We start from the raw sequence: 24,839 nt of genomic DNA, 5'->3' as shown, positions 1-24,839 counted from the left end.
TTAATAAAATACTCCCAGTAAAGTATGTGAACCTACATGATAGAAAAACCTTGCTTTTGAATTTTTCCAGTTAAGACTATTGGCTTCTGCCTCAAGGCAAGGCTTCACACTGTATGTTAGTCTGATTTTTGAGGCTTGATTTGTATGAAATCTATGTTCCATGCATTCTTTTACTTTTCTGTGGTAGTTCATTCCTGTGGTCCACTACAAAGCATTTTGTGCAGTTTGGGGAATGTCCAATCTTTCTACCTGGTGATTTCCATTATCTTTGTGTGGGTTCAAAGTTAAGACATAGTGGTTATATTCTATTATTGTATGTTAAGAATAGTGTATAAGAGGCTGAGAGAGATTAGTCTCTACTGATGTTTTCTGAAGAACTCATAACAGTTGATTATGTTTGGTGGTGAAAAAAACTGTTACCATATGTGGATGTTAAAGATTTGGTTAGATTACTGTTTGTTCATAGATTTGTCCTCTTAAAATATAATTTATCTTATTATAATATATATGCATATATATAATAAATATAAAATAAAATTTAATATTTAATTTAATTATTTCCGAAATGCGATTTTCTTACTAAGATTGTTACTTACTTGTTTCTAAGATTGTTAACATAAGGGTTTCTAACGTAGGAGAAAATAATATAAATGTGTTGTTGGATTCGTTTTCTATTAAGAAATTAATTTTAATTCATAAGAACATTCTTTTTTTTTAATCTTGTTTCTTTTTTTTTTAATGATGGAACTAATTATCCAACTGGTGGATTTTAGCCAGCCTTCTGCTACTTGTAGTGTATGTGTTATGTATGTTTTCTGCTTAACTGCAGAGCTTGAAAAAAATTCTGAAGCTAAGATAAGTCAGTCATGTTGCTTAGTATTTTTGGTAAAAGTTTGGCAAGAATTTTTGAAATAACTAGATCTTGGAATTTTAAAAATAATTTTATTCCTCTCTATTTCTTGGAGCATCAAGAATTAACTATTTGGGGGAGTGCCTGGGTGGCTCAGTTGGTTAAGCATCTGACTCTTGATTTCTGCTCAGGTCATGAACTCAGGGTCCTGAGATCCAGCCCATCACCTCTCCACTGGTGGGGAGTCCGCTTGAGATTCTCTCCCTCTCCCTCCGCCCCTCCCCCTGTACTCACTCTCTCTCTCTAGAAGAAATAAAATCTTTAAAAAAAGAGAATTAACTATTTTGTATGTGTAGTGAGTTTTATATTAAAATTCATGTTTTGGGGCACCTGGGTAGCTCAGTTGGTTAAGCGACTGCCTTCGGCTCAGGTCATGATCCTGGAGTCCCAGGATCCAGTCCGCATCAGGCTCCCTGCTCAGCAGGGAGTCTGCTTCTCCCTCTGACCGTCCCCCCTCTCATGCTCTATCTCATTCTCTCTCTCAAATAAATAAAATCTTTAAAAAGAAATAAAATTAATGTTTTTTGCAATAAAAACTATCAAACGCATATTATTTGCCAGACATGACCCTTTCAGAAAAATGTAAAGCATAAAATCTAAATTTTATAAGAAGAAAATTTAAGTGATTTCCTCATGACTTGCTTTTCCATAGCTTTTGAAGTGATTGTGAGGGTTTTTTTTTAAATTGTGGTTAAAAACAAAAACCCATCTAATGTAAAAATTCCCATCTTAGACATTTCTAGGTGTACAGTTCGAGTGTTAAGTATATTCACATTGTGTAACCAGAATTTTTTCTACCTTGTAAAAATGAAACTATAACCATTAAACAAGTCTCCCAGTTTCCCTCTCCTAGTTCCTGACAACCATCATTCTACTCTCTGTTTCTGAATTTGACTGCTAAATACCTTATATACGTGGAATCATGCAGTTTTTGTCTTTTTGTGACTGGTTTATTTCACTTAGCATAATGTCCTCAAGATTCACCCGTGTTGTAGGCATGTGTGAAAATTTCCTTCTTTTTAAAAAAGGCTAATAAATACCACATTTTGTTCATTCATCTTTCGGTGGACACTTAGGTTGCTTCCACCTGTTGGCTATTTTGAATACTGCTGCTATGAACAGGGGTATGCAAATATCTCTTTAAGATCTTGTTTTCAGTTCTTTTGGATATATCCCCAGAAGTATGTTGCTGGATCATATGGTAATTCTATTTTTGATTTTTTTTGAGGAACTGCCATACTGTTTTACATAGTGGCTGCACCATTTTACATTTCCACCAATAGTGCACAGGGGTTCCTATTACTCCATATCCTCCCCAACATTTGTTATTTTCTGTTTTTATGATAATGGACATGTGGAGGAGGTTGTTTTTAAGGGTTTGTTTGTGTGTAATAACCAACTTAAAGTTAACAACAGAGAACAGTTGCCAGGGAAGCTTTATCAGAAGTGAAGTTAAGCTCCTTTAAAATGAGAATTAAGTTTTTCTAGGGACTTAGAAAGATTTGATTTGCCAGTATGTTTTCAGAAAAATCCTTAATTAAAATGGTCTATAACTGTTTTGTTGTTGATAAAGTCCCACTTACTTGGTAACTTATTTTAAAAGATTTTAAAAAATAATGGAAATGACTTATTTTCATGAGAAAATGGTCTCCAACATGTTACCTTTTAGTTGTTCTGTGACCTCAACTGTCATTTATGAGTGTTTCTTCATTTTGAAATTTCATTTGGTTATAATATTAAACATAGAGATGATTTCAAAGTGTGATTTTCAAAATTTCTTGTCTTGCAAATGGGACAAAATTCTAGTGATGGAACATAATTTAACTGTGATTCTTCACCTACTTGTTTTGAAAGTCACAATATATTTAGGGAAATTAAGTGTCTGCTACTTAGTATTGCAATTTTCACTCATTAGTGACCATTCCCTGTGATGCTTCTTTTTTCCTAATAGTGAGAATCTGTTTTTTCACTTGAAAAATAGTATGGTAAAAAAATAAACATAAGGTTTTTTTTTTTTTTTTTTAACGTCTTTATTTATTTACTTGAGAGAGAGAGAGAGCACGAGAGGGGGGAGGGTCAGAGGGAGAAGCAGACTCCCTGCTGAGCAGGGAGCCCGATGTGGGACTCGATCCTGGGTCTCCAGGATCATGACCTGAGCCGAAGGCAGTCGCTTAACCAACTGAGCCACCCAGGTGCCCAAAAATAAACATAAGGTTTAAAGGCAGAAAGTTTTAAGTCTTTAGGAGTTGGGATGTATTTCTGTTCTTATAGATCTTACAAATTAAGATGCTAACCAGATTTCTCTAAAGTGATCCCCTCCCCTTTTTTCAGTTAAAAAATTGAAACATATTTCAATGGGCAAGATCACAAATAGACTGAATTTGAAACTTACAGTGTGGAAGAGAATGCTCACACACAATGAGTTCTTAATAAGTATTTGAATGAACAAATGAAAGAAAAAATGAATGAACAAAGAGAAAAGCAAAGAAAGATTTTAAGGTTTTTAAAAGGTTTTATGGAAGTCATTATTTTCCTCTTCTAGGTCCTCTTTTTCATAGGAATTTTTCTTACGCTTGGAAATGCCTTGTGCTACTTTAGAACTTTCTTGAATCTTGAACTTTATTTTTTTATTTTTTAAATTTTTTTTTAAAGATTTTATTTATTTGAGAGAGAGAATGAGATATAGAGAGCATGAGAGGGGGGAGGGTCAGAGGGAGAAGCAGGCTCCCTGCCGAGCAGGGAGCCCGATGCGGGACTCGATCCCGGGACTCCAGGATCATGACCTGAGCTGAAGGCAGTCGCTTAACCAACTGAGCCACCCAGGCGCCCCCGAACTTTTTTTTTTTTTTTATAATTTCAGAAATATTTATAGTGTCTATTAGAACCAAGCTAGAAAAATATTTTGTTAATAAATACAGCTATGTCACATGTACTTGGCCTTGAAAGTAACCAGTGCCCTACTTTAAGGTATGTGAAAAGTTAGTGCCTGCCAATTTTATATATTTAGAGCACTGAGTAAAAAAAGTTTACTGAAAGAGGCATATGTGTATGGCTGCTGAAAATAAGCTAGATAAATGTATGGAAAGTATCTTTACCTTGTTTTATCTTTAGCAGATGTTTCTTAAGTCTGCTCTAAACTTCCAGAAAGTCTGGACCAGTTTATACTCTCCAGCAGTGTTGGAGAGTGCCACTTTCTTGTACTTGGTCATCCTTAAAGTTTCTAATATGAAATACTTGGAGTTTGTAAATGTATTGGGATTTTTTATTGCAGTGACGAAACACAACTCAAGCTAGTTTAAGGGGGAAAGGCAGTTACTGGCTTACACAATCTAGTTTTGGTTGGAAGAACAGTTAAATCCAGAGTCTTAAGTGGTGTTCTCATAGTGTAATTCCTGACTTTCTCTTGAATATGACTTGGTTTATATGCCTTTGTTCTACTTGTATGTTGGCCTCATTCTGCCACTGACAGGGTATCTGTATGGTATGAAAGATGGCATGTAACATTCCCATGCCTGCATTCATACAGTTTGTATTAAAAAAATGAAAAGAAACTCCCTCTCCTTTCTAGTATCCATATATCAGTCTCCTGGATGAATGCCAATTTGCCTTGCTTGGACTATTCATTTTTAACCATGTCAGTGGGGTTTCCTGATTACATGAGTCAGATGTCTTATTGTAAAGTATTTGATTGTCTTGATGTAGATTATTAATTATCTCCTTATCTAGGACTCTTGATCATTGCTGGTATTGTAATGAATGAGCTATAGGTTTTTGTTGAAAATCATCTAAATTCGTATACTGCAGTTTTTTTTTACCAATCATAACTGTTCTGCAGCTATTCTTGCAGTGCCTTTTAGAAAGCTTAGAGTCTCTTTTATGGATTCAGCGTTTTCATTTCCTTTCCTTTCCTTAAGAAAGGGATAGTAGTGAATAATGGCTAAGAATTTAGGCTCTAAAGGTTGGCTGCTTGCTTTGCCACTTACTAGCTATGTGATCTTGTACAAGTTGCTTTACCTCTCTAGGTCTCAGTTTCTTCATCTATAAATTAGGATGATAAGAATATTTACCTTACAGGATTGTTGTGAGGATAAAAGAGATATTAACCCATATGAAACACTCAGAATAGTTCTTGGCACAAAGTAAGGACTTAAACTAGAAACTGTCATTAGATTCGTTTTTATAATAATAAGGTTTTTCAGAAGAGTTTCACTGTCTTGAAGTTTCATATTATTGAGAATCACTCTAGCCTTCTTTGGGACAATCTGACAAAGGATGATGTCCTTTGGGCCACACCATCAGTGACCCTATATAATAGTGGTAGAATATTAGTGATGCTTTTCCTCTACATTGGTTTTTTTTTTTTTCGATGAATGTCTGGCCTTTGCAGATTAAATGAAGATACTTGGTTTTTTTTGTATAGACATGCTATTTTAAAATATCATTTTCCATAGTGATAATGGTAAAGGAGAAAAATTCTGAAGGCTCTTTATTTGGTTGTTGGAGATGGCAAATTAAGAAAGCCTACTTTTCCATGCTCTTTTGGTGTCAGGAATTCATTAAATGTCTTTTAACCTGTTTGCAGAGGAGAGTTGGAATTTCCTTGCCTTTGCAGATAACATAGCTAAAATATTTAAATGGGTTATATGTCAAACCAGTAAGCAAAGCCTTCACCGTGAAAGGAGGAAGGGGTATTTTTCTTGGGTAACGTGAACAAGTTGATTTATTTCAATGGTTCAGAAATTTGGTTTCAACCCAAGACCATTACTCTAGCACCTAACCACTATGGCGTGTAACAGATTATTATATATTCATTTATTCAGCAGATATTTGTGCATCTAATTTGTCAAGCAGAGCATTGAATTGTGATGACTTAGGCCACAGTTGAGTAGTTTTTGGTGTTAATTGATAACATTCATTATGTATTACATCTTTCATTTTTTTTTAGTAATTTCAAGTTTGAGATTCTTGAACAATACAGACTTTAGGATTTAAGTTTTGTTATTAATATCAGTTACCACGGTAGCATCTTCTAAATTGTGTTTTCTAAGTCAGTCTGCTTTGAGAATTTTCTTAGACACACACAGAAGCACTCTCACAAAATAGTCTATTCATTTTTGGCAGCTTGATATGTTAGAAAGTTTTTTGTTCTCATATTTCTTAACACTCACTAATGTTTAGATCTCTTTTGGAGCAAAGTAATCCCTGTGAACCTTTGAGATATGCCCACTAACGTCATTTTGATTGTGCACATTAAAAAAATGTAACTGTTCCTTTTAGTGATAATTTGGTACTAATTTGATCATAAACAAATGTAACCTCAAACACAGAAGGCTTGTAGCAAGAATATAGACCTATGTGGAGATCATTTAGATGATCCAGAGTATGCTTTTTTTTTTCTTACATTGCCATCAGAATGAGAACACAGTTTAAAAATTCTTTAAGTTTACCTTCAACACTGCTTTAACTCTACTGAGCAAAACCCTTGCCATCTTTTAACTCTCATGTATTACTCTCTGCAGTTGAATAAATCACCTAATTTGCCTTCCATACGACATCCTTTTCAAATACATGAAGGTAGTTATTTCTATTCCTAAATAAAAACATCCCCAAATTTCTTTAATCTTTTGATTTAAATATTATTATTGAGCATCTGATTTGGGGAAAGGCATAGGCTGTATTAAATATGGGGGCTTCATTCTCTTGCTACTAATTAATAGTGTTACTCATTCCCTTTTTATATACAAGGAAATAGGAATCAGAGGGTTAGTTGGGAGAATTTATTGGCTAACACTGGATAGGATGGATTAGTGTAGGTGAAGTACCAAGACATTTGCTTAGGAGAGCTTCTCATTTGTCATTGTTTCCAGAATCTTCATTATGGTCAGGGTTTAGAACTAAATAGGAAAAATCTTCAGCATGTGATTTCTGTGTGTATACCTTTATTCTAATACATGTGAATTTTTTCTGTTGTATAGCTACTTACTATAACTTACATATCTTCTGTTGTATTTAAGCAAATAACTAAGGACATGTCCTTCTGAATACACACATCCACACACTCATGTAGTGTCACTGACCTTTAAGTTCCAGTTTCAGTTCTATTACTATTGAAAAGCATATAATAAGGAAAACAAAAGCATTTGCAAGCTGAGAGGGCAAAGGGAGAAGAGTGATAGAATAGGTGATATGGGTAAAGCCACTAACACAGCTGTTATTCGTGGACAGTTATTCTCAACCCCTTTTATGTTTGTAGCATTCATAAAGAGATTTAAAGGTGATTTTTAAAAATTGTTTCCAAGACTTGAAAAAATCATTCTACAGTTACTACATTTTTCATTTGGTCATGTTTGAATCCTAATTATGCTTTTCTGTTTTATTAAGCACAGACTTTATTACTTGCTTGTCATTGAGTTGTACTTCTAGCTTCTTATTCCCAGCAGTTGTTCTATACAGTATCACCCAACCCACTCAGTGCGGTATTCTGCCTGACAAACATAGTTGTCATAGTATGTGTATGTAGTTGCAGCTAAAAATAAATTTTTCTTATTTTTCAGAATTTGCTGGCTAACCTGTATAATCTCTGTTATAAGAGATCTCAAACTTTTGTGGCTTAAGAATCACCTGGGTGTTTAGTTAATATAAGGATTTCCAGGTACCCACGCCCAGAGATTCTGATTTGGTAATTTTGGGATGAGACTCAGGAATTTGTAAACTTAGCATTTCTCGGACTTTTGGCTAAGGTCAAGTGTAGGAATCTGTAAAGTTTACAAGCACCCATAGGTGAAGCACAAACCTTGAATAGCTTAGAGTGCTAATCAGAATCATCTGGGAGATTGTTTTTTATTATTTTATTTTATTTTATTTTATTTATTTTTTGGGTGGAGGGGGGAGATTGTTTTTTAAAGAGACATGCCAAGTCTACAATTTGAGTTTCCAGGGCTGGGATTTAGGCACAGATATCTAGGAAAAAAGTTTCACTGGTGATTGTGTTGTATACCACAGGTCAACCCATGACTAATCTAGTCAAAGTCCTTAGTGTATTTTGTAGTTTTTGAGTTCCTAAGTATGTGGCATTGGTAATGTCTAAGAGGTTGGATATGGTATGTAAAGCATTTGGGCAGATTTTTTGAGAGAAAGTATTTAACCAGTTTTAGGTGTTGAACAATCTTTTACACCTCTGGGTATTTTTGAAAGACACATAAAGTATTTTCATAGAGTAGAGGGGCTCAAAGTGTTCTCCGGACTGGCATCATTGGTACTTACCTGCTAACTTGTTAGACATGGAGTTTTTCAGGCCCCATCCAGCCCTCCTAAATCAGAAACTCTGGGTGAGGCCCAGTAATCTGTGTTTGCAGAATCGCTCCAAGTGACTGTGATACAAGCTAAAATTATTCCATCTTAGAGTAACAGCCTCACATACACATTTTTGGTATTATTTATCCACTACTTTATATATATTAGGAGATAAAAGATTTTTTTTGACAGGCTCAATACCAATTCTGAACCAGGAGAGAGTTTATTTAAATCACTAGTTAGGAGTAATCGAAAAACAAAAGCATATTCTTTTTACAGACAGAATTTTAATACACAATATTGTCAACAAATGTAAATCTGTTAGCTAATTAATAAATTTATTTAATGTATAAATAGAACATTTTCACATTAATGCTACCTCAGATGTGATATAGATTTTATTTTCAGAATGTACCCTGAATTTAAAACCGTGATTCTTTCTTCCTTACTTATTTTACTGCAGCACTAAAAAACTGAGTATTTAAACATTTTCATGAGGTTATTGGAAGGGGAATAATCCATCTTTTCTCTATTATTCCAATTGTGGATATTTACAAGATGTTGACAAGCTAGTAAGATAATAAACACCTAAACCAAGAAATTTAAGTTGCTTTCAAAAATAAAATAAGTACATATATTCTGAATATTTTTCTTTAGAAACCACTTCACTTGATTTTGGAATTTCAAATTAATTATGAAATGCTAAATTTTCAAAAGCCAATAATTAGAATGAGAAACTTAAAATACTGAATTATACTGCTTACTCAGTCTCTACTTTCCGCTTTCTGGAAAGAAATATTGTTTCTACTTCATTCCGAAAATGAAGAAAACATTTAACTCATTTCTAGTTAATCTTTCTGTAAAACAAGTTAAAAAGTAAGATGACTACTACTTTTGGATTTTTCTGACAAATGCAGGTGCATTAATAGTGTCAGTTCACTGATGGATTTTTCTTAAAATATAAAATATTCTGTGATCCTGCTATCTTGAAACTGCTATTAATATTTGTAAACTTTGCTAACTGTATATTGTTTATGCACTTATAAGTTACATATCCATATGTATATATGTACCTATATACAGATTTACATAGGTACACATGTATTACACACAAAAATGGATTCATACTCAAATTTTGTTGTATAACCTCTTTTCACATAATGCTATGTTGTAACATCTTCTATAAGCACAGATTAATTTTCATAGATTTTGCCTTGTCTCTTAAAGTTTTGTTATTTGATTTTATGGAGCGATTATTCCTAGGGCTAATGTTTTGTGAGTTAGGGGTTGACCCTAGTAACTACTATCGAATAAAGACAAGAAACATAAAGATATATTTGTCCTAGAATATAAGTTCCATGGGAATAGTAACATGGTCTGTTTTGTTTATTGCCCTATGCTGAGAACAGTGGCTCATTGGAGATGACTAAGAAATACTTGTTGAATAAATGAATGACATTCTCTAACATGAATATCCTAAAGGTTCATTTTTAAGTTTATTGATTAGAACTTAGAAGACATTTTCCTGGAGAAAATAATTACAAAGTATAGCTAGCTATCCTGAAAATGTAATTTATATTTATTTGAAATGTCAAATTTTTGCTGTTTTTTTCCATTAAGTAGGGACACATTTTTTTATTAAACATTACCTGTTTGAACTGTTCCAGTTTTGCAGCAATTACCAGGTGGAAAATATAACAACAAATACTATTAACCATAAGAATACTCTAAATAATAAATATATTTGTCTGAGGGTAACTCCCCCACCCCACCCCGGAAAAAAAGCCAATAGGATTAGAAATCAACCTAATGAAAACTTCCATGTTTTAGGATGAAAATTACAACACTTTCTTGAAAAAGACTGTAGAAAACAGTCAAGTCTTCTGTTTCCAGCTGGGCTAGGAAGACGTAATTATAAAGGTATTGATTTAATTGGTTAACAGCATTAACTACAACTCATGCATTTTCCTGTCCACATTAGCTTAGGACAAAACAGTAAAAGACATTAGAGTATAGATCAGAGTGATAAGGGAAAATAATCTTAAACCTTTCACCTCTTTTCAATAAATTGGTATTCTAGTTTCTCTGCTTTCTCCCTGTGCCTCCAAATCTCTTCTCTGGCAAAATCATCTGCTCTCCTCGGTGATAGTATTGGTGCCATTCACTGTTGTAGTGCTTGGTGATTTTTTTTTTTTTTTTAATCAGTAGCTTTTTTCTAACTTACATCTAGTATGCTTACTAATTGCTTACTAAATGCTTACTTACATTTGAAAGTGCATATCCAGGTAATCACAGTAAATCTAAACAGTATGCATTGTTTATAGTACTGATATTATTATGCTGTTCAATTATCACAGTCTGTAGTGTCACAGGAGCACTGATGAAGCACAAATTCAGGGATCCTAAAAAAATGTTGAAGGGGCAGTCAGCCTTCCATGGGCTTAAGTCAAGGTCAAATAGAAGATTAGGGCCAGATACTAAAGCCAAGTAGAACTTATGCACATCTCTACTAAGAATACAGAGATGAAGGGCGCCTGGGTGGCTCAGTCAGTTAAGCGTCTGCCTTCAGCTCAGGTCATGATTGTGGGGACCTGGCTTCGAGCCTGCTTCTCTCTCTCCCTCTGCCCTTCTCCCCCACTAGTGCTCGCTAACTCTTTCTCTCAAATGAATAAATAAAATACTCTTTAAAAATTAAAAAAAAAAAAAAAGAATACAGAGATGAATGAGGTAGTTTCCCGCCTCCAAGAAGCTTTAAGGATTTTAGAGGAAGATAAATACAGTTGACCGTTGAACAGTGTGGGTAGTTAGGGGCGATAACTCCTTGCACAGTCAAAAATCCATGTATAAGTTTTATCTCTCCCAAAATATAACTACAAATAGCCTTCCCCAAAAAACTTAACTACTAATAGCCTACTTTTGACTGGAAGCCTTACCGGTAACTAATAACACATATTTTGTATATGTTTTATATACTCTATTCTTACAATAAAGAGAAAAGAAAATGGTATTAAGAAAATCTAAAGAGAAAATAACATTTACAGTACTGTATTGTGCAATCTAAGTAGTAAGTAAATAAATAGTACAGGATCATCTCTCTGGGACCTACATGACGTGGTCTACCAGAAATTTCTTGTTCAATACTGTAATTCTGTGGGGTATGACTGATAAAAAGAGCCTTCCTCTGAGTAGACAAGAAGCTAGGCAGTTCAGATGCTGAAACTCATAAGAACTTTGGAAGTTACAGCTTTTAGCTAAGCAATGTTTTAAGAGATCCCATAGTCATATGTGAAGAACATCAGATAAATTTCTATATTAAATCTTTTTTATAGGTCACCTGATTGCTTTATGTCTAGATAGATTATATAATAGAAGACACACTGATTTTCTAATCTAATTTAGGTTTGTCAACTCTTGGAAGTACTATATTACCTATTTTATTGAGGCTTATTTCTCTTCCAGAATTCTGGCTCATCCTCAAATTCTTCTTCTCCTAGTCTTCCCTGCTTGAGTATATTATGCTTTAAATATTTTATCCAAGCTCACATTTCTTATGGATTTGTCTTATAAATTTAGTTGCCACATCTTTGACAATTATTATCTTCAAAGTGGTGGACAATACAAGTATTTCTAAAGGTATGGAGATAATCACCATGGTTAGCTAAATCAGATACCCTTTAAAAGCATAAAGCAGGTAATAAAAGGATTTAAATTTTTTACCAAGTGTTTCATTTGGGTAGTCATTTGTTGGTTGCTTAAATTTGGTTGAGTAATTAAGAGAAGAAGGTGAGTAAGTCTGATGAAAGTTCCTGATTAATCAAATTCTGATCACCTGGACTAATTGTGACATTTAAACTTATATTCAGGTTTATCATGAGATCATTGGTCATCACACTTTTTTTGGTGGTTTTACTTGAACTAGATAGGAATCTGATTCCCACTACCATCCCTTCCTCTCACCTGCCAATTCAGAGGGGAAAGAAGTGAGGAAAGTTACGTGCTAGAGCCAATGGTGGGGGAGGGACAGACTGGATCTCTACCCCCATACTTGGGAACTCTGGTATATGTATAAAATAGATTTTGAAAACTTTTATTATTGTACATCTGTTTCTAAGTTCAAATTTAAAACATTCACTTAAAGTTAATGAGAACAATGAGGCAGTTCTAAGCAGATAAAAAATGAAGTTGCGGACTGTTGACATTGTTGCATTTTCATGATAGTCTCAGTCTAATTTATTTTCATGGGTTTTTAAAAATTATACAAAATTAAGAAAATCCTGATTTACATAGATCACTAGTTATAAGTAGTAATTTTAATAGTTCACCTTAAATCTCAAGATACTAAAGTTAAATTGATCTAGGTGCTTAAATTGAATAATTTGTATCAAAGTTCAGTTAGTAAAACAAAATATTCACATTCCTTATTAAGTTATAAAAGTCAGATAAAGCACGCAAACTTAAGTGCTAAAACTACATTATCATTAGTATATAATACAACTGTTATTCACTTGTTATACAACATAGTAGGAGCATGTGCTGAGAACCCTGCCTGGTTTTCTTTACTTGTTGTTGTTTTTGAGAATATTGCTTCTCTGATTGAACCTTGCAGTTTTGCAGGTGATTTGAAGGGAGGAGAGATGTGAGGTAGATATAATTATGCTTTATTCATAGGATATAAGGAGGATTAAGTGAAATAATGCTGGCAAAGTCCTTACCATACTGCTTGCTAAGTGCTCAATAAATGGTAATGCGTTTTTTCAACATTTAATAAATAATTGACTTAACAGAATTAGGTTGAGGGTCATAGGACAGCAGCCGAGTATTTGAGGTAGAAACAGCATTCTTCCTTAAAACAACTGTGGAAGAGCAAAGACTTAGGAGTAAAAAAAACAACTGTGTTCAAATCCCGTCCGCTACATAATGGCTGTTTTTAACACTATATAACCTCCTCTGTAAAAAGGGATAATATTTAACCTATTTGCAATTTATGAGAAAACTAGTTACCTGGTACAGGGTAGCATTTGACACATAGTAGGTTTTAATAAAAAATAGCTATTAAAGAGGAAGATAAGGACAGAACCAGGTTTAGCCTTGTTTACCTCCAGCTGGGTTAGGAGGAATAGATGTTGCTACAGTTAAGCAGAGGAAAATGTCTCTGCTTGGTGTGACTTAGGAAAATCTTTCTGACTGACTTTATTCTTGGGAGAGTTCCCTAAAGATATGTCATTGTTTTGACACCTTTATTAATCTTTATTAACCTGTTTCTTTCAATTCTTACTGTTGTGCCACATCTTTTCTTCTTCTATTACTCCTGCCTTTATTTGGTACCTGTTGTGCCAGTAATAGATTAAGGGGTGCTAAGGGAAGAAGCAACCTGAAAATGGTAACTTACTATAGCGGCTAATATAAGTATCTATAACTTACAGTCAGTATTGCTCATGTGGTAGGGTAGAGGATGGGAAAATATTGGAGTCAAAAGAAACTTGAGTCAAAAATCAGTTTTAGCTGCAGTCTGTAGTCTGCCTGCTTAACAACTTCCTGTTTTCAAGTTAATATGTACAGCTTTAGTTTCTCTAGACTTAATGGTGATTTTTTTTTTTTTTTTTTATGTTGAGACTACTTCTGAATGGCTGTGAGGGTATAGCCTTAGATACGCGGGCTACTTTTAAGATTTTGGTTAAAACAAAAACATCCTCTCCAATTTGATATTCCAGGGAGGAAATACCTGTTTCAGAAAGGTTTAAAGCTTCATCTTGGACTTCTTGTGAGAGTTCCTTATGTCTTCAGTAATCCAAAAATTTTTGTAGCTGTATTTTACATTCTTACTTATACATTCATGTAATAGACAAATCTCTGTATAATTTGATTTACATGGCATCTTTAAATTATTCCATGAAAAGCAGAAAAATATATAGTGTTATCCAAGCAAAGGCAAACTAACATAAATTTTCTCTTTTTCTCTCTTCCTCCTCCTCTTTTGTTAAATAGGATAAGTTCTGAACGTAGAAAAGAAAAGTCTAGAGATGCAGCTAGATCTCGGAGAAGTAAAGAGTCCGAAGTTTTTTATGAGCTTGCTCATCAGTTGCCACTTCCCCATAATGTGAGCTCGCATCTTGATAAGGCTTCTGTTATGAGGCTTACCATCAGCTATTTGCGTGTAAGGAAACTTCTGGATGCTGGTGAGTTGTTTTACAAAAGTGTAATAGCCTAAAAATTAGAAATTAGAAGTAATTAGAAGATGGTCGTACTCAGTCCTTCTTTAATGTGATTTTTATTACCTGCTTTTAAAACTTCAATAAGGAATTTTTAAGATATTGGCCTTTCCCCCCTCTTCTCTTGCCCCAACTTCCTACTTGTCTTCCTTTTAATAACATGACCTTTCTTTCTCTTTTCAGTGGTTTGCTTGCTGTGCTACTTTAAATAATCATTAAAACAGCTGGCAAATCTAATTGTAATTTTCAAATAAATTATCAGATATTTATAAAAATATCTAAATATTATCATTTAAGTATAACTTTTAAGTTAATTATTCTTCTTTTCTTGTGCCTTTTTTAGGTGATTTGGATATTGAAGATGAAATGAAGGCACAGATGAATTGCTTTTATTTGAAAGCCCTAGATGGTTTTGTTATGGTTCTCACAGATGATGGTGACATGATTTATATTTCTGATAATGTGAATAAATACATGGGATTGACTCAGGTAAAATACCCACATACTAAGAGCCCTTCTGTATGTTTTTATGATTTTATGATATAGATCTAATTTTTTTAATGTGTTTACAGTTTGAACTAACTGGACACAGTGTGTTTGATTTTACTCATCCATGTGACCATGAGGAAATGAGAGAAATGCTTACACACAGAAATGGTAAGAAGAAAAGTCTATTGTTTGATTTAATATGACAGGTTTTACATAATAAGATACTGGTACTAATATTTAAGTTTTGCTGTTGTATTAACCTAAGGCTCAAAACATCATTTCATGTTTAATAAAATTTTGCTCTGTTCTTTTTGAAATCTACGTTATTCTATTTTTTAGAAATTCCATGAAAATACCTAAAAAATTTTTTAAAGCCCACCTAATTCCATGAATAATTATATAGATATAATACCACATAAAATAAAATGGAAAAGTAAATAAAAATCAGGACCTTCAAAGAAGTCAATTTATAACATACAACTTTAAGGCCAGAGGAAGTCATAATCAAATAATAAGATTTTAGATAGTGATTACACTTAAGGTACCAGTGTGTGTTCAAGCTTTCTAAAGTACCAAGATAAAGAAAAGAGAAAGTTCACCAGATTTTTAAGAGCCTAATAGCTGCTTATTTGACCTCAGAATGTTCACAATTATTTGAGACTATGTAGTAAAATTACCAAGTATTATACTATGGATGCCCCCACATTAGCAATAATAAAAAAGATCTGCTAAGACCTCTTAACTCTTAGGAATGAATTGTTAAAAATAAGTCTCTAAGATTTTTGGAAAATACCTCTTGAATTACAAAATTACTAAAGAAAGTCTCTTCACACCTGTGCCATCTTAAAGTATACTGATAATTCATAAAGTTACCACAATGAAAATTTGTCATTATTCTCTGTAGCTCTCCAATTTAAGTGTATGTTTGTTTGCTTCTGTATTAAACTCAAGTACATAGCACTTTTTGAATATTTTTATGGTTTTCTTTTTCATCTCATTTCATTTATGATAATAGTTAACCTCTATTGAGAGATTACTATGTGCCAGAACACTGTTCTCTGCATATTATGTGCTTTCTTTTTTCCTTGTAACATCCTGTGAAGTTACTATTTCTGTTTTACTGAGGAAACTGAGGCACAGAGTTATTAAGTAACTTACCCAAGATTACTTGGTTCATAAATGGCAGAGTGTAGGTTAAACTCAGGTAGATGGGCTCGAGTCTACGCTCATTCGTACTCTGGAGATCTTTCATGTTCACCAACTCTCACTACATTCTGTGACCATTTTTAACCTTGCCAGTAGGAGCCCTCTTCTGTTTGTTCATTTCATACTTTGTATTTGCTGTGAACTTGGAAAGCAAATGTATAGTTTTTAGAATTTTGTATAAAGGAAGAGTAAATACACTTCACACAGGGAGGGACCTAAGCAGGCTGTCAATTAGTTTAATATAGGACTTCTAGTGTTTAGACTGAGGTTTGTACTGGCTGTTCAGTGCTTCCCTAGGGCTAGACTATGAATGGATGGATATTAGGAAATTTTGTTTTGATTTGGTAATCCTGTTAATGCATTATTCTAAATCAAATATATTCTATATAATATAGTTTAGATAATGTTTTTAAACAGATTTTTTCTAATTTTTTTAGACAAATGGTTTTTTAAAGCACATGAACTTACTGAAAATCATTTCTAATGTAATGAATGTTTGACGTTTTGTTGAGAGACAAAAATGCGCTTTTCACTTTTAGAAAAGGGCTGCTGCAATGTATCACATTTCAGTAAGAACCAGTGGTGTGTTTATACAACATAGTCCTATTATTTTTTCATTTAAATTCTAAAATGATGACTTAGAGGTCATTAAACTATTAAAAATATGATCTATTTCTAGAGGTCTGAAAATTTAGTTCTTTTAAAATGTTTTCTCCCCCAATTAGGAAAATGCTAGTACCTTGGTTTTGAAATTAATCTTCATGTCCCAATTTAGAGGCTTTGGGTTTCCAAAGATCAGTACAATTCAAGCTTAGATTATGAAGGACTGAAAATCCACAGAGAATTTACAAGTAGATCTCTGCCGGCACCACAACCACAGCCCAGTTCTGTACCGCCACTGAGACCAGTATGGTTCTTGTGGCATCTTTTTAAAATCCATTCTCAAATGCTTCTAGGGAGGGCAAATTTAATCCTTATTTGAGTAAACCCAGATAATTTGTATCAGCACCAAAACCGCCCCCTTGCCTAGTTCTGTTAGTATGTAGAACTAGAACTCTTCTTCTTGAACTCTTCTCCCTCAAGAGTCCAGCATTTCTAGCTAAGCAAGCCTAAATTTAAACTTAATATCTTGTTTCTTTTCAGGGGAGCCTGGGTGGGTCAGTTGGTTAAGTGCCTTCAGCCTAGGTCGTGATCCCGGGGTCCTGGGATTGAGCCCCACATCGGGTCCCTGTTCAGCAGGGAGCCTGCTTCTCCCTTTCCCTCTGCCTGCTGCTCCCCTCTGCTTGTGCTGTCTCTCTCTGTCAAATAAATAAATAAAATCTTAAAAGCAAAGCAAAACAAAACAAAAAATCTTGTTTCTTTTCTACTTGGCACTTTTCTTTCAATATACTAGCCTTAAAATCTCCAGATCTTTTTTTTTCTTTTTAAATTTCTCTCCTACCCACCTACTTCTATTAGTTTTCAAGTTTTTATAGATTCTAGTTCTTCATGCGTCTTTTGTCACCCTTCTTTTTACTTCTGCTACTGCTCAGCCCCTGATTACCATCATTGTATTTCAATTCTAATACATCATATATATTGCTTCTAGATTAATGTACCTTAAGTTCCTGATTGTGCTTCCCATCTCAGAATTTTTTAGAAGCTCCATGTTGTATATTTAAGGCTGAACTCCTCATTAGGCCATCCAGAGCCCTCCATTGTTACAGCCCTAATCTTGCCTTTCTATCTATCTCAGTACTCTTCTGCATGTACTTCATATTGCAGCAACCTGAACTATCTACTGTCCCCCGAATATGTGTTTTATTCCCCACCTCTGTGCTTTTCATTTTTTTCCTTTTCACCATTTCTTAGTTCTATAAGGTTTGGAATGGGAGTGAATAGACCTGAATTTATTTCACTCTAATTTTGCTTTGAAAAGTCATTCAGTATTTTTGTTTTGTTTTTTCCTCTAGAAACAAAATAGAAATAATGTCATGCCTGCTTTACAGGAAGATTTAAAGAAAAATCAAATATATAAAAATGTTATTTGCTTTGAAAAGAAAGTTGCTATTTTAAAAGTTCCATAAATAGAGTGCTCAATTATCAATTGAGCTAACACATTTAGCAAAGGTTTGGAGGAGTTTGCTGAAGTTCTTTTTTTGGGGTGTGCTTGTAAACTGACAGCACAATTACATTTCTTTGTAATTTTGCCAACTTCACTGGCTTGAATGTGAAATGATTAACTGTTACCTGAAACCAGGGAATCACTGTAGTTGTGAATCCCAGTTACTGACTGAAGCATGTTAGATCCATTGGACTTGTTGGAGTGTAAGTTGCTGTTCATGCTGAGACTTCTAATTGAAGATAGCACCTAAGTGCTACTCTTACTGTGACAAATTTAAATATTTAATTATGTTTTTAAATTTTATTTCATGCTTTCATTCATTAGGCCTTGTGAAAAAGGGTAAAGAGCAGAATACACAGCGAAGCTTTTTTCTCAGAATGAAGTGTACCCTAACTAGCCGGGGGAGAACTATGAACATAAAGTCAGCAACATGGAAAGTAAGTAAAAATGATTTGTAAGTGGTGATGTACATCTCAACACTGCAAATACTTAAGATAGCATTAGAACTGTGAGGGAAAACATACAGTTGTTCATTGGCATTTGCAGAGTTACCATATAAAACTAGTAATTTGTCAGTTTGAGGCATGAACTTAAATTACGTGAATTGTCGCACTGGTGTACCGAGCTAACTTCATCATTTGGCTTTGCCATCCACCCAATGTTGAATTTTGATAGAGCTTAATTTTCTATTTATTGTTGTTATATTTCTTTGCTCAGTGTTGAAACAGTCATTAAAGCAAGAAATAACAAAAATAATAAATCAAACAGCCACTATGACTAGATGAATGAAAAATCAGCCCAGATTTGTCTGAAGGAAATTTTTTTAAAGAGTAATTTATGGTACCTGAGTCATGCATGGTGTTACAGGGGAAACATTTATTGATTTCAAAGATACGGTTATCAAAGCTTCCTTGCCATGTCACACTTCAGCTGTTTATCTCTGCATTTTTTTACTAGAATTTTATATTTTTTAAAGAACTGCTTTGTTTTCTTTGTACACAGGTACTTCACTGCACAGGCCATATTCATGTCTACGATACCAATAGTAACCAATCTCAGTGTGGGTATAAGAAACCACCCATGACGTGCTTGGTGCTAATTTGTGAACCCATTCCTCATCCATCAAATATTGAAATTCCTTTAGATAGCAAGACTTTTCTCAGTCGTCACAGTCTGGATATGAAATTTTCTTATTGTGATGAAAGGTAAATGATATATAAGATATAATTTGAAATTTTTATTAGTCCCTAGCATTTTTTTTTACTGTTCACTCTAATAAAGACTTTATGCTTCCTTCCACTAAGTTGAATACAGTGATACATTGTAGAACTCAGTAATATTACATTAACTTTGTAGATTAATTCAGCCACATGTATTGAATACTTACTATGCACTATGAGTACTTTACCAAGGTGCTATCCAGAAATCACAATGATGAGGTCTTTTTCCTTTCTAACTTATTTAAAAAAAATAAACATATTTCAAAGACAATGCATAATTTGAGGAAGAATAGATTACTTTTGGTTATGGACTAGAGAGGAAAGTGTTTGATCATCTCCTCACCCTACATATTGCCCATGATTTCTATTGCCATTTCCCAAATTTATGTTCATAACTATTTTTAATTGCCACTTTGATATTTTTATCTGGATATTCTTCTGTATTAATAAACTGAATATTTCTATGACTGAGCTGCACCGCTATTGTCCCAAAACAACAACTTTAAAAATTGCTTTTCCTTTTAAAATGCTAGCATGGTTAGTATACCACTGTAGACACACAACTCCTGCAAAAATTTGGAATTTATCCTTAACTTTTATTTTCATTATCTGTACTCAGTTGGTCTCTAAATGTTACAGATTTACTATCTACATATATCTCTTGGTCCATTTCCTCCTTTCTACCCTTGCTCTCCTGCCACTGAAATCTTCAGCTCGTTATTATAACCTTTGATTCAAATTTTTGCCATAATCTCCTAAGCTGCCTCTCTGCCAACAGATGTATGTAAGCCTTTTAATCTCTCATCCACATTCCCAAAAAGTGGACTTTCTAATGTAAAAATTAGATCCTGTCATACTACTTTTGGAAATGCCTCAATTGCTTCCCTTCATCTTTACACAGAAAAAAATTCGGTTTATAAAAATATTAGGGGAGGGCAGGAGATTTTTCTTTATCAAAAGATGTGCATTTTGAAAAGCTGAAAGAAAAATAGACCTCCAGTAAAACCCAAACTTCTTAGCATGGCCAACAAAGATATTTATGACCTGGCCCCTGCCCACTTCTCTAAATTAATCAGGAAGAGAGGCCATTCCTCTGGTGTGGCCCCCTACATCCTACAGCTAGAGAACACCACATGCTGACTTGCTATCTTAGTGCCTTTACACACATTTTCCCATTCTGCACTGAAGTTTTCTTCAATTCCTAACATATTTACCTTTCAAGAGCCATCTACTCCTTTGTGGAGCTTTCCTTATTCCTTCAAGAAATTATACTATTCCTTGTGCATTTGTCTGCCATAACATTTTTTCTACTATTGTAATTATTTGCTTGCTTGTCCCATTTTAAGTGTAAGGCTGTGTAACATAGTAGCTGAAGGCATAGATTCTGTAGCCAGACTACTAAATCCTGACTTTGCTGCCTATATCCAGGTGATCTTGGGCATATTAGTTTTTCTTTATAAGCATCTTTTGTTTCTTCATCTTTTGTAACACTTACTTTATGTAGGGTCAACTTAAAGACTGTAAGAGAAAACCAGTTGTAAGCACTTAATCATAAAGTAGATAGGAATCCCCCTCCGCACTGGACAAGGAAATGCGACAGAACTCTGGCTTTAATATCACATAATCCTGGATTCAGTCCTGGCTTGCAGCTCTGATACTTACAGTGTGGCCTTGGTATTTGAACCTAACTATTTCAAATTTTATGATCCTTATCTGTTAAATAAGGGTAATCTTTTGAAAGGCTGTTGCCAGGATTAAAGGAGTCTGCTGAGTGCCTAGTACACGTAGTGAATGCTTTACCACTGGTGTCCGCTATCAGAAAAATGAAGATAGAAAAGCTAACAAGTATTTTATGGTGTTTATTGCCATTATTCATGTGAATATATGATAGAACAGAGATACCCATCTCTTTTTGAGGAATTTTTCATTTTTTGATCTCAGTAGCAAAGTATAGAAGTAAGTTGGGGAGAAAGGAAAGTGGTGGAGCTAGAATCAGAATTGAGAAAGGGAATGACATTTCTCTCTGGTTATATCAGAAAACTGGCAAAATGATCATGACAGAGGAGTAAAGACTGCCAGCTTAGAGATGAATCAAGTAAGGTTTTGAGTTTGACCAGGAGATTGTTGTTTTCTGGTTAGAGCTCTTTCTAGGAACTTCTCACATCTAAAACCTCTAAGAACTGAGACCTAGAAAAATATTTGCTCAGTTTTGAGAAAATCTAACGTATCAAACTTCTGGCATTCAGAATATCTCACAAACACTTAATATTTACTGTAATAATTTCCACATATAGTCATTCAACACATTTATTTGAGCATCTACAAGTTCATGGCAAAGTAGAAATGAAGAACAACAGTTCTTATCCTCAAGACGCTTATAATGAAGGAATAATACGCTGCATAGTTGCTTTAGATCACAGGTTCCTAGTCTCTTAAAAACACTTTGTGATAAGATTTTCTGAATCACTCCCCTTTTTGGTACAGAATATAAGCTATGTAATTCTCTAAAGTTAAATAAAATTGACTTTCTAGGAAAATATGTTGTTTATATTTTAACATCTTGTATCCCTCAGTGATAGACATACCTCAACTCAGATTGAGAAGTACTGACTAGACATCTAATTAAATCAGAGCTTCTTAACATGATAATACAAGGCCCTCATTAATTTGGTTACTTCTCTAGCCTCATCTCTCCTCACCTGCCCCCCCCCCCCAACCACATGAGTCTTTCTTGTTTATACAATGTCAAGCATTTTCTTATCTCAAGCATTTTCTCATCTCTGTCTTTGCTTCTGGTATACCGTCTTCCTGAAATGGTTTTGCTCTCCCTGCTTTTCTCCTATGTTCAAGTCCTAAGTCTCCTGTAAGAAGTTGTCCCTCACCCCACTATTTCTTCTCATGGATAAGGGTGGTTCCTCTGATTCCTGCAACAGATTCCCATCATTACACTTAGCACATTATTTCATAAGTAGTATGGTAACTGTTCCAGAAGATTAGCTACATGTTGAGTTTTGACCTTGTATTTTCACACCCAGAACAATACCAAGCATACTTACGCATATAAAGATTTAAATAATGGAAGTTTTTTTAATTCCATGGGAATCTTACTTAAATAACCTATATAAAACCAATTAAAATTATTTTTAGAGTATCATTTAAAGAAATAGGACTGTTTTTTATAAAATAATTTCCTTTGTAATGCTGCCACCTAGTGCAGATGTGTTTAGGGATATCCCTTTGTAAAGAAGTTTGGATTTTAGTGTGGTTTGGTTTAATTTGTTTTTTTTTACAAACCACTTTCTATTTACCTATTTTTATTTTGGAATAAACTATATGGCAGATCTTGCCTTAAAGTTTGACAACACAAAGAGTATTACTTTTATACATTTCTTAGAAGGATATCTCCTCTGTGTGTTTTTGTAGTTTTTTTTGGACACAGTACATTAAGTAACTTTGCTTACACCTCAGTTAGAAAGTCGTTTAAATTCTAAAGGCTGAGAAAATGAAAAGTTGAACTCATGTTTTGCTCTCAGAAAAAAGAGAACATTTCGGTTTAGTATGGTGCTAATAAGCATTCTCTTTCACATGAAATGGGTTCCATTTCAGACTCGTTACAGAAAGTAATAAGATCTAATCCCTGTCCAAAAAGAGTTGCCTGGAAACCAAAAGGGGTAACTGAATTATTTTCTCTTCCATTTTCAGTTTGATATCATTTTTCATCTGAAATGAATTCCTATAATTTTATATTATTTAAAAAACTAAGTATAAGAGCATCTTCTAAAACCAACATAATATGTATTTCTTAAGTTCCCATTTAGTGTGGATAGTCTTTGGTTGGTGATATTAAAATTATGTAGTATTGATCCCCCAAAGTGAAGCCTTGCCTAAGGGCACTGTTAAAGAATCTGGTTTTATGGTAAACTAATGTTATGGATTTAATCTTATATTTCAAATTAAATGTCAGTGGCTACCTTTATAACTTTTATCATTTAATTTAGCAGTACTTCCTATCTATTTATGAATCCCCTGTCTTTTTACCAAAAGTAAGTACAGTAAAATGTGATAAAAATAGGGGGCACCTGGGGTGATGCAGTGGGTTGAGTGTCTAACTCTTGGTTTCCGCCCAGGTCATGATCTCAGAGTTGTGGGATCTGGCCCCATGTCAGACTGTGCGCGCGCGCGTGCTCTCTCAAATAAGTAGATAAATCTTTAAAAAAAAAAAAGGTATTAAGTTTGGGTGAAGGGGATAAAAGGGTCAAGTAGCAGGATGAACCCAGAGGACCTACCAGAAGTGCATGGTACTGCATTTAGTTAACTGTAGAGTTACCAAAGGTGAGATGTAAACTTACTCTAAGCAAAGGAGGATGCTCTTAATGCATATCAGTTACTTTGGAGAAGCAAAATTTTTCTTTATCACTTAGTTTTTCTCTTTTTATAATTTTTACTTAACAGAATTACTGAATTGATGGGATATGAGCCAGAAGAACTTTTGGGCCGCTCAATTTATGAATATTATCATGCTTTGGACTCTGACCATCTGACCAAAACTCATCATGATAGTAAGTACAGTGGAAGAACTACAGATGTTCTAATTATTTAACTCTTGCAGTCTCTTTACTGTTTAGCCATATATCTAACTTTTTGGTTAAAATTAACCAGTCTTCCTAGACTAAACATCTTTTTTTTTTTTTAAGTTTGGGGCTTGAACTCAAAAACCTGAGATCAAGACCTGAGCTGAGATCAAGAGTCAGACGCTTAACCAACTGAGCCACCCAGCTGCCTCTCCTAGACTAAATGTCTTTTTTTTTTTTTTTTTTTTTTAAGATTTTATTTATTTGAAAAAGACAGCGAGAGAGAGCAGGGGAAGGGGTGCGGGGAGAAGCAGGCTCCCCACTGAGCAGGGAGCCTGATGCTGGCTGGATCCCAGGACCTTAGGATCATGATCCAAGCCAAAGGCAGATGCTTTAACCAACTGAGCCACCCAGGCACCCCTCCTAGACTAAATGTTTTAATAGAACTCTTCATAAGGGATTGTGACCATTAAGTCTATGTTTTGTGTTTATTATAACGAATGCTAAAGTAGAATCATTTAATAATATATAAAACTAAGTTGGCATTTTAAATACAAAGACTAAAGGTCATAGAATATTACAGCATCATTTTCAGAATTCATACTTAAGTATTCAGACCAGTGGTTGGCACATGGAAGGCACTCAGAAAATAATTGTTCAGTGACTCAATGAATTTGAAGGTGATCAATGTCATGTACAAGTGGTAACAAGTACCCTTGACATGAGATACAATTCTGTTTTACTCGTGAATGTTATTTAAAAGATCCAAGAAAGTAAGACTTTGAAATATCACTTGCCTGTTTAATCTGTACCTAAACATGACTTCCCAATGTGATC

General features: G+C 34.1%; 1 protein-coding gene across 3 annotated transcripts in view; it reads left to right on the top strand.

Moving 5' to 3' along the window:
• HIF1A (hypoxia inducible factor 1 subunit alpha) overlaps window positions 1-24,839 on the top strand; it is a 39,245-nt gene that overhangs the window by 3,704 nt on the left and 10,702 nt on the right. Inside the window, exons 2-8 of one of the 3 annotated variants that reach the window (XM_034992742.1) lie at window positions 10,034-10,123; window positions 14,189-14,379; window positions 14,756-14,901; window positions 14,985-15,069; window positions 18,536-18,648; window positions 19,214-19,416; window positions 23,884-23,990. In XM_034992742.1, coding sequence (XP_034848633.1) covers window positions 14,331-14,379; window positions 14,756-14,901; window positions 14,985-15,069; window positions 18,536-18,648; window positions 19,214-19,416; window positions 23,884-23,990 — 703 coding nt within the window. In that variant the 5' untranslated portion in view covers window positions 10,034-10,123; window positions 14,189-14,330. Of the gene's footprint in view, window positions 1-10,033; window positions 10,124-13,777; window positions 13,965-14,188; window positions 14,380-14,755; window positions 14,902-14,984; window positions 15,070-18,535; window positions 18,649-19,213; window positions 19,417-23,883; window positions 23,991-24,839 lie in introns of those variants that run through there. The other 2 variants (XM_034992743.1, XM_034992741.1) reach the window with 2 other exon arrangements.

Source organism: Mirounga leonina, unplaced genomic scaffold (assembly GCF_011800145.1).
Source record: "Mirounga leonina isolate KUSES-001 unplaced genomic scaffold, KU_Mleo_1.0 Mir_82, whole genome shotgun sequence".
Lineage (NCBI taxonomy): Eukaryota > Metazoa > Chordata > Mammalia > Carnivora > Phocidae > Mirounga > Mirounga leonina.
Note: the sequence above shows the minus strand (reverse complement) of the source record. Positions and strands in the feature narration are given on the sequence as shown.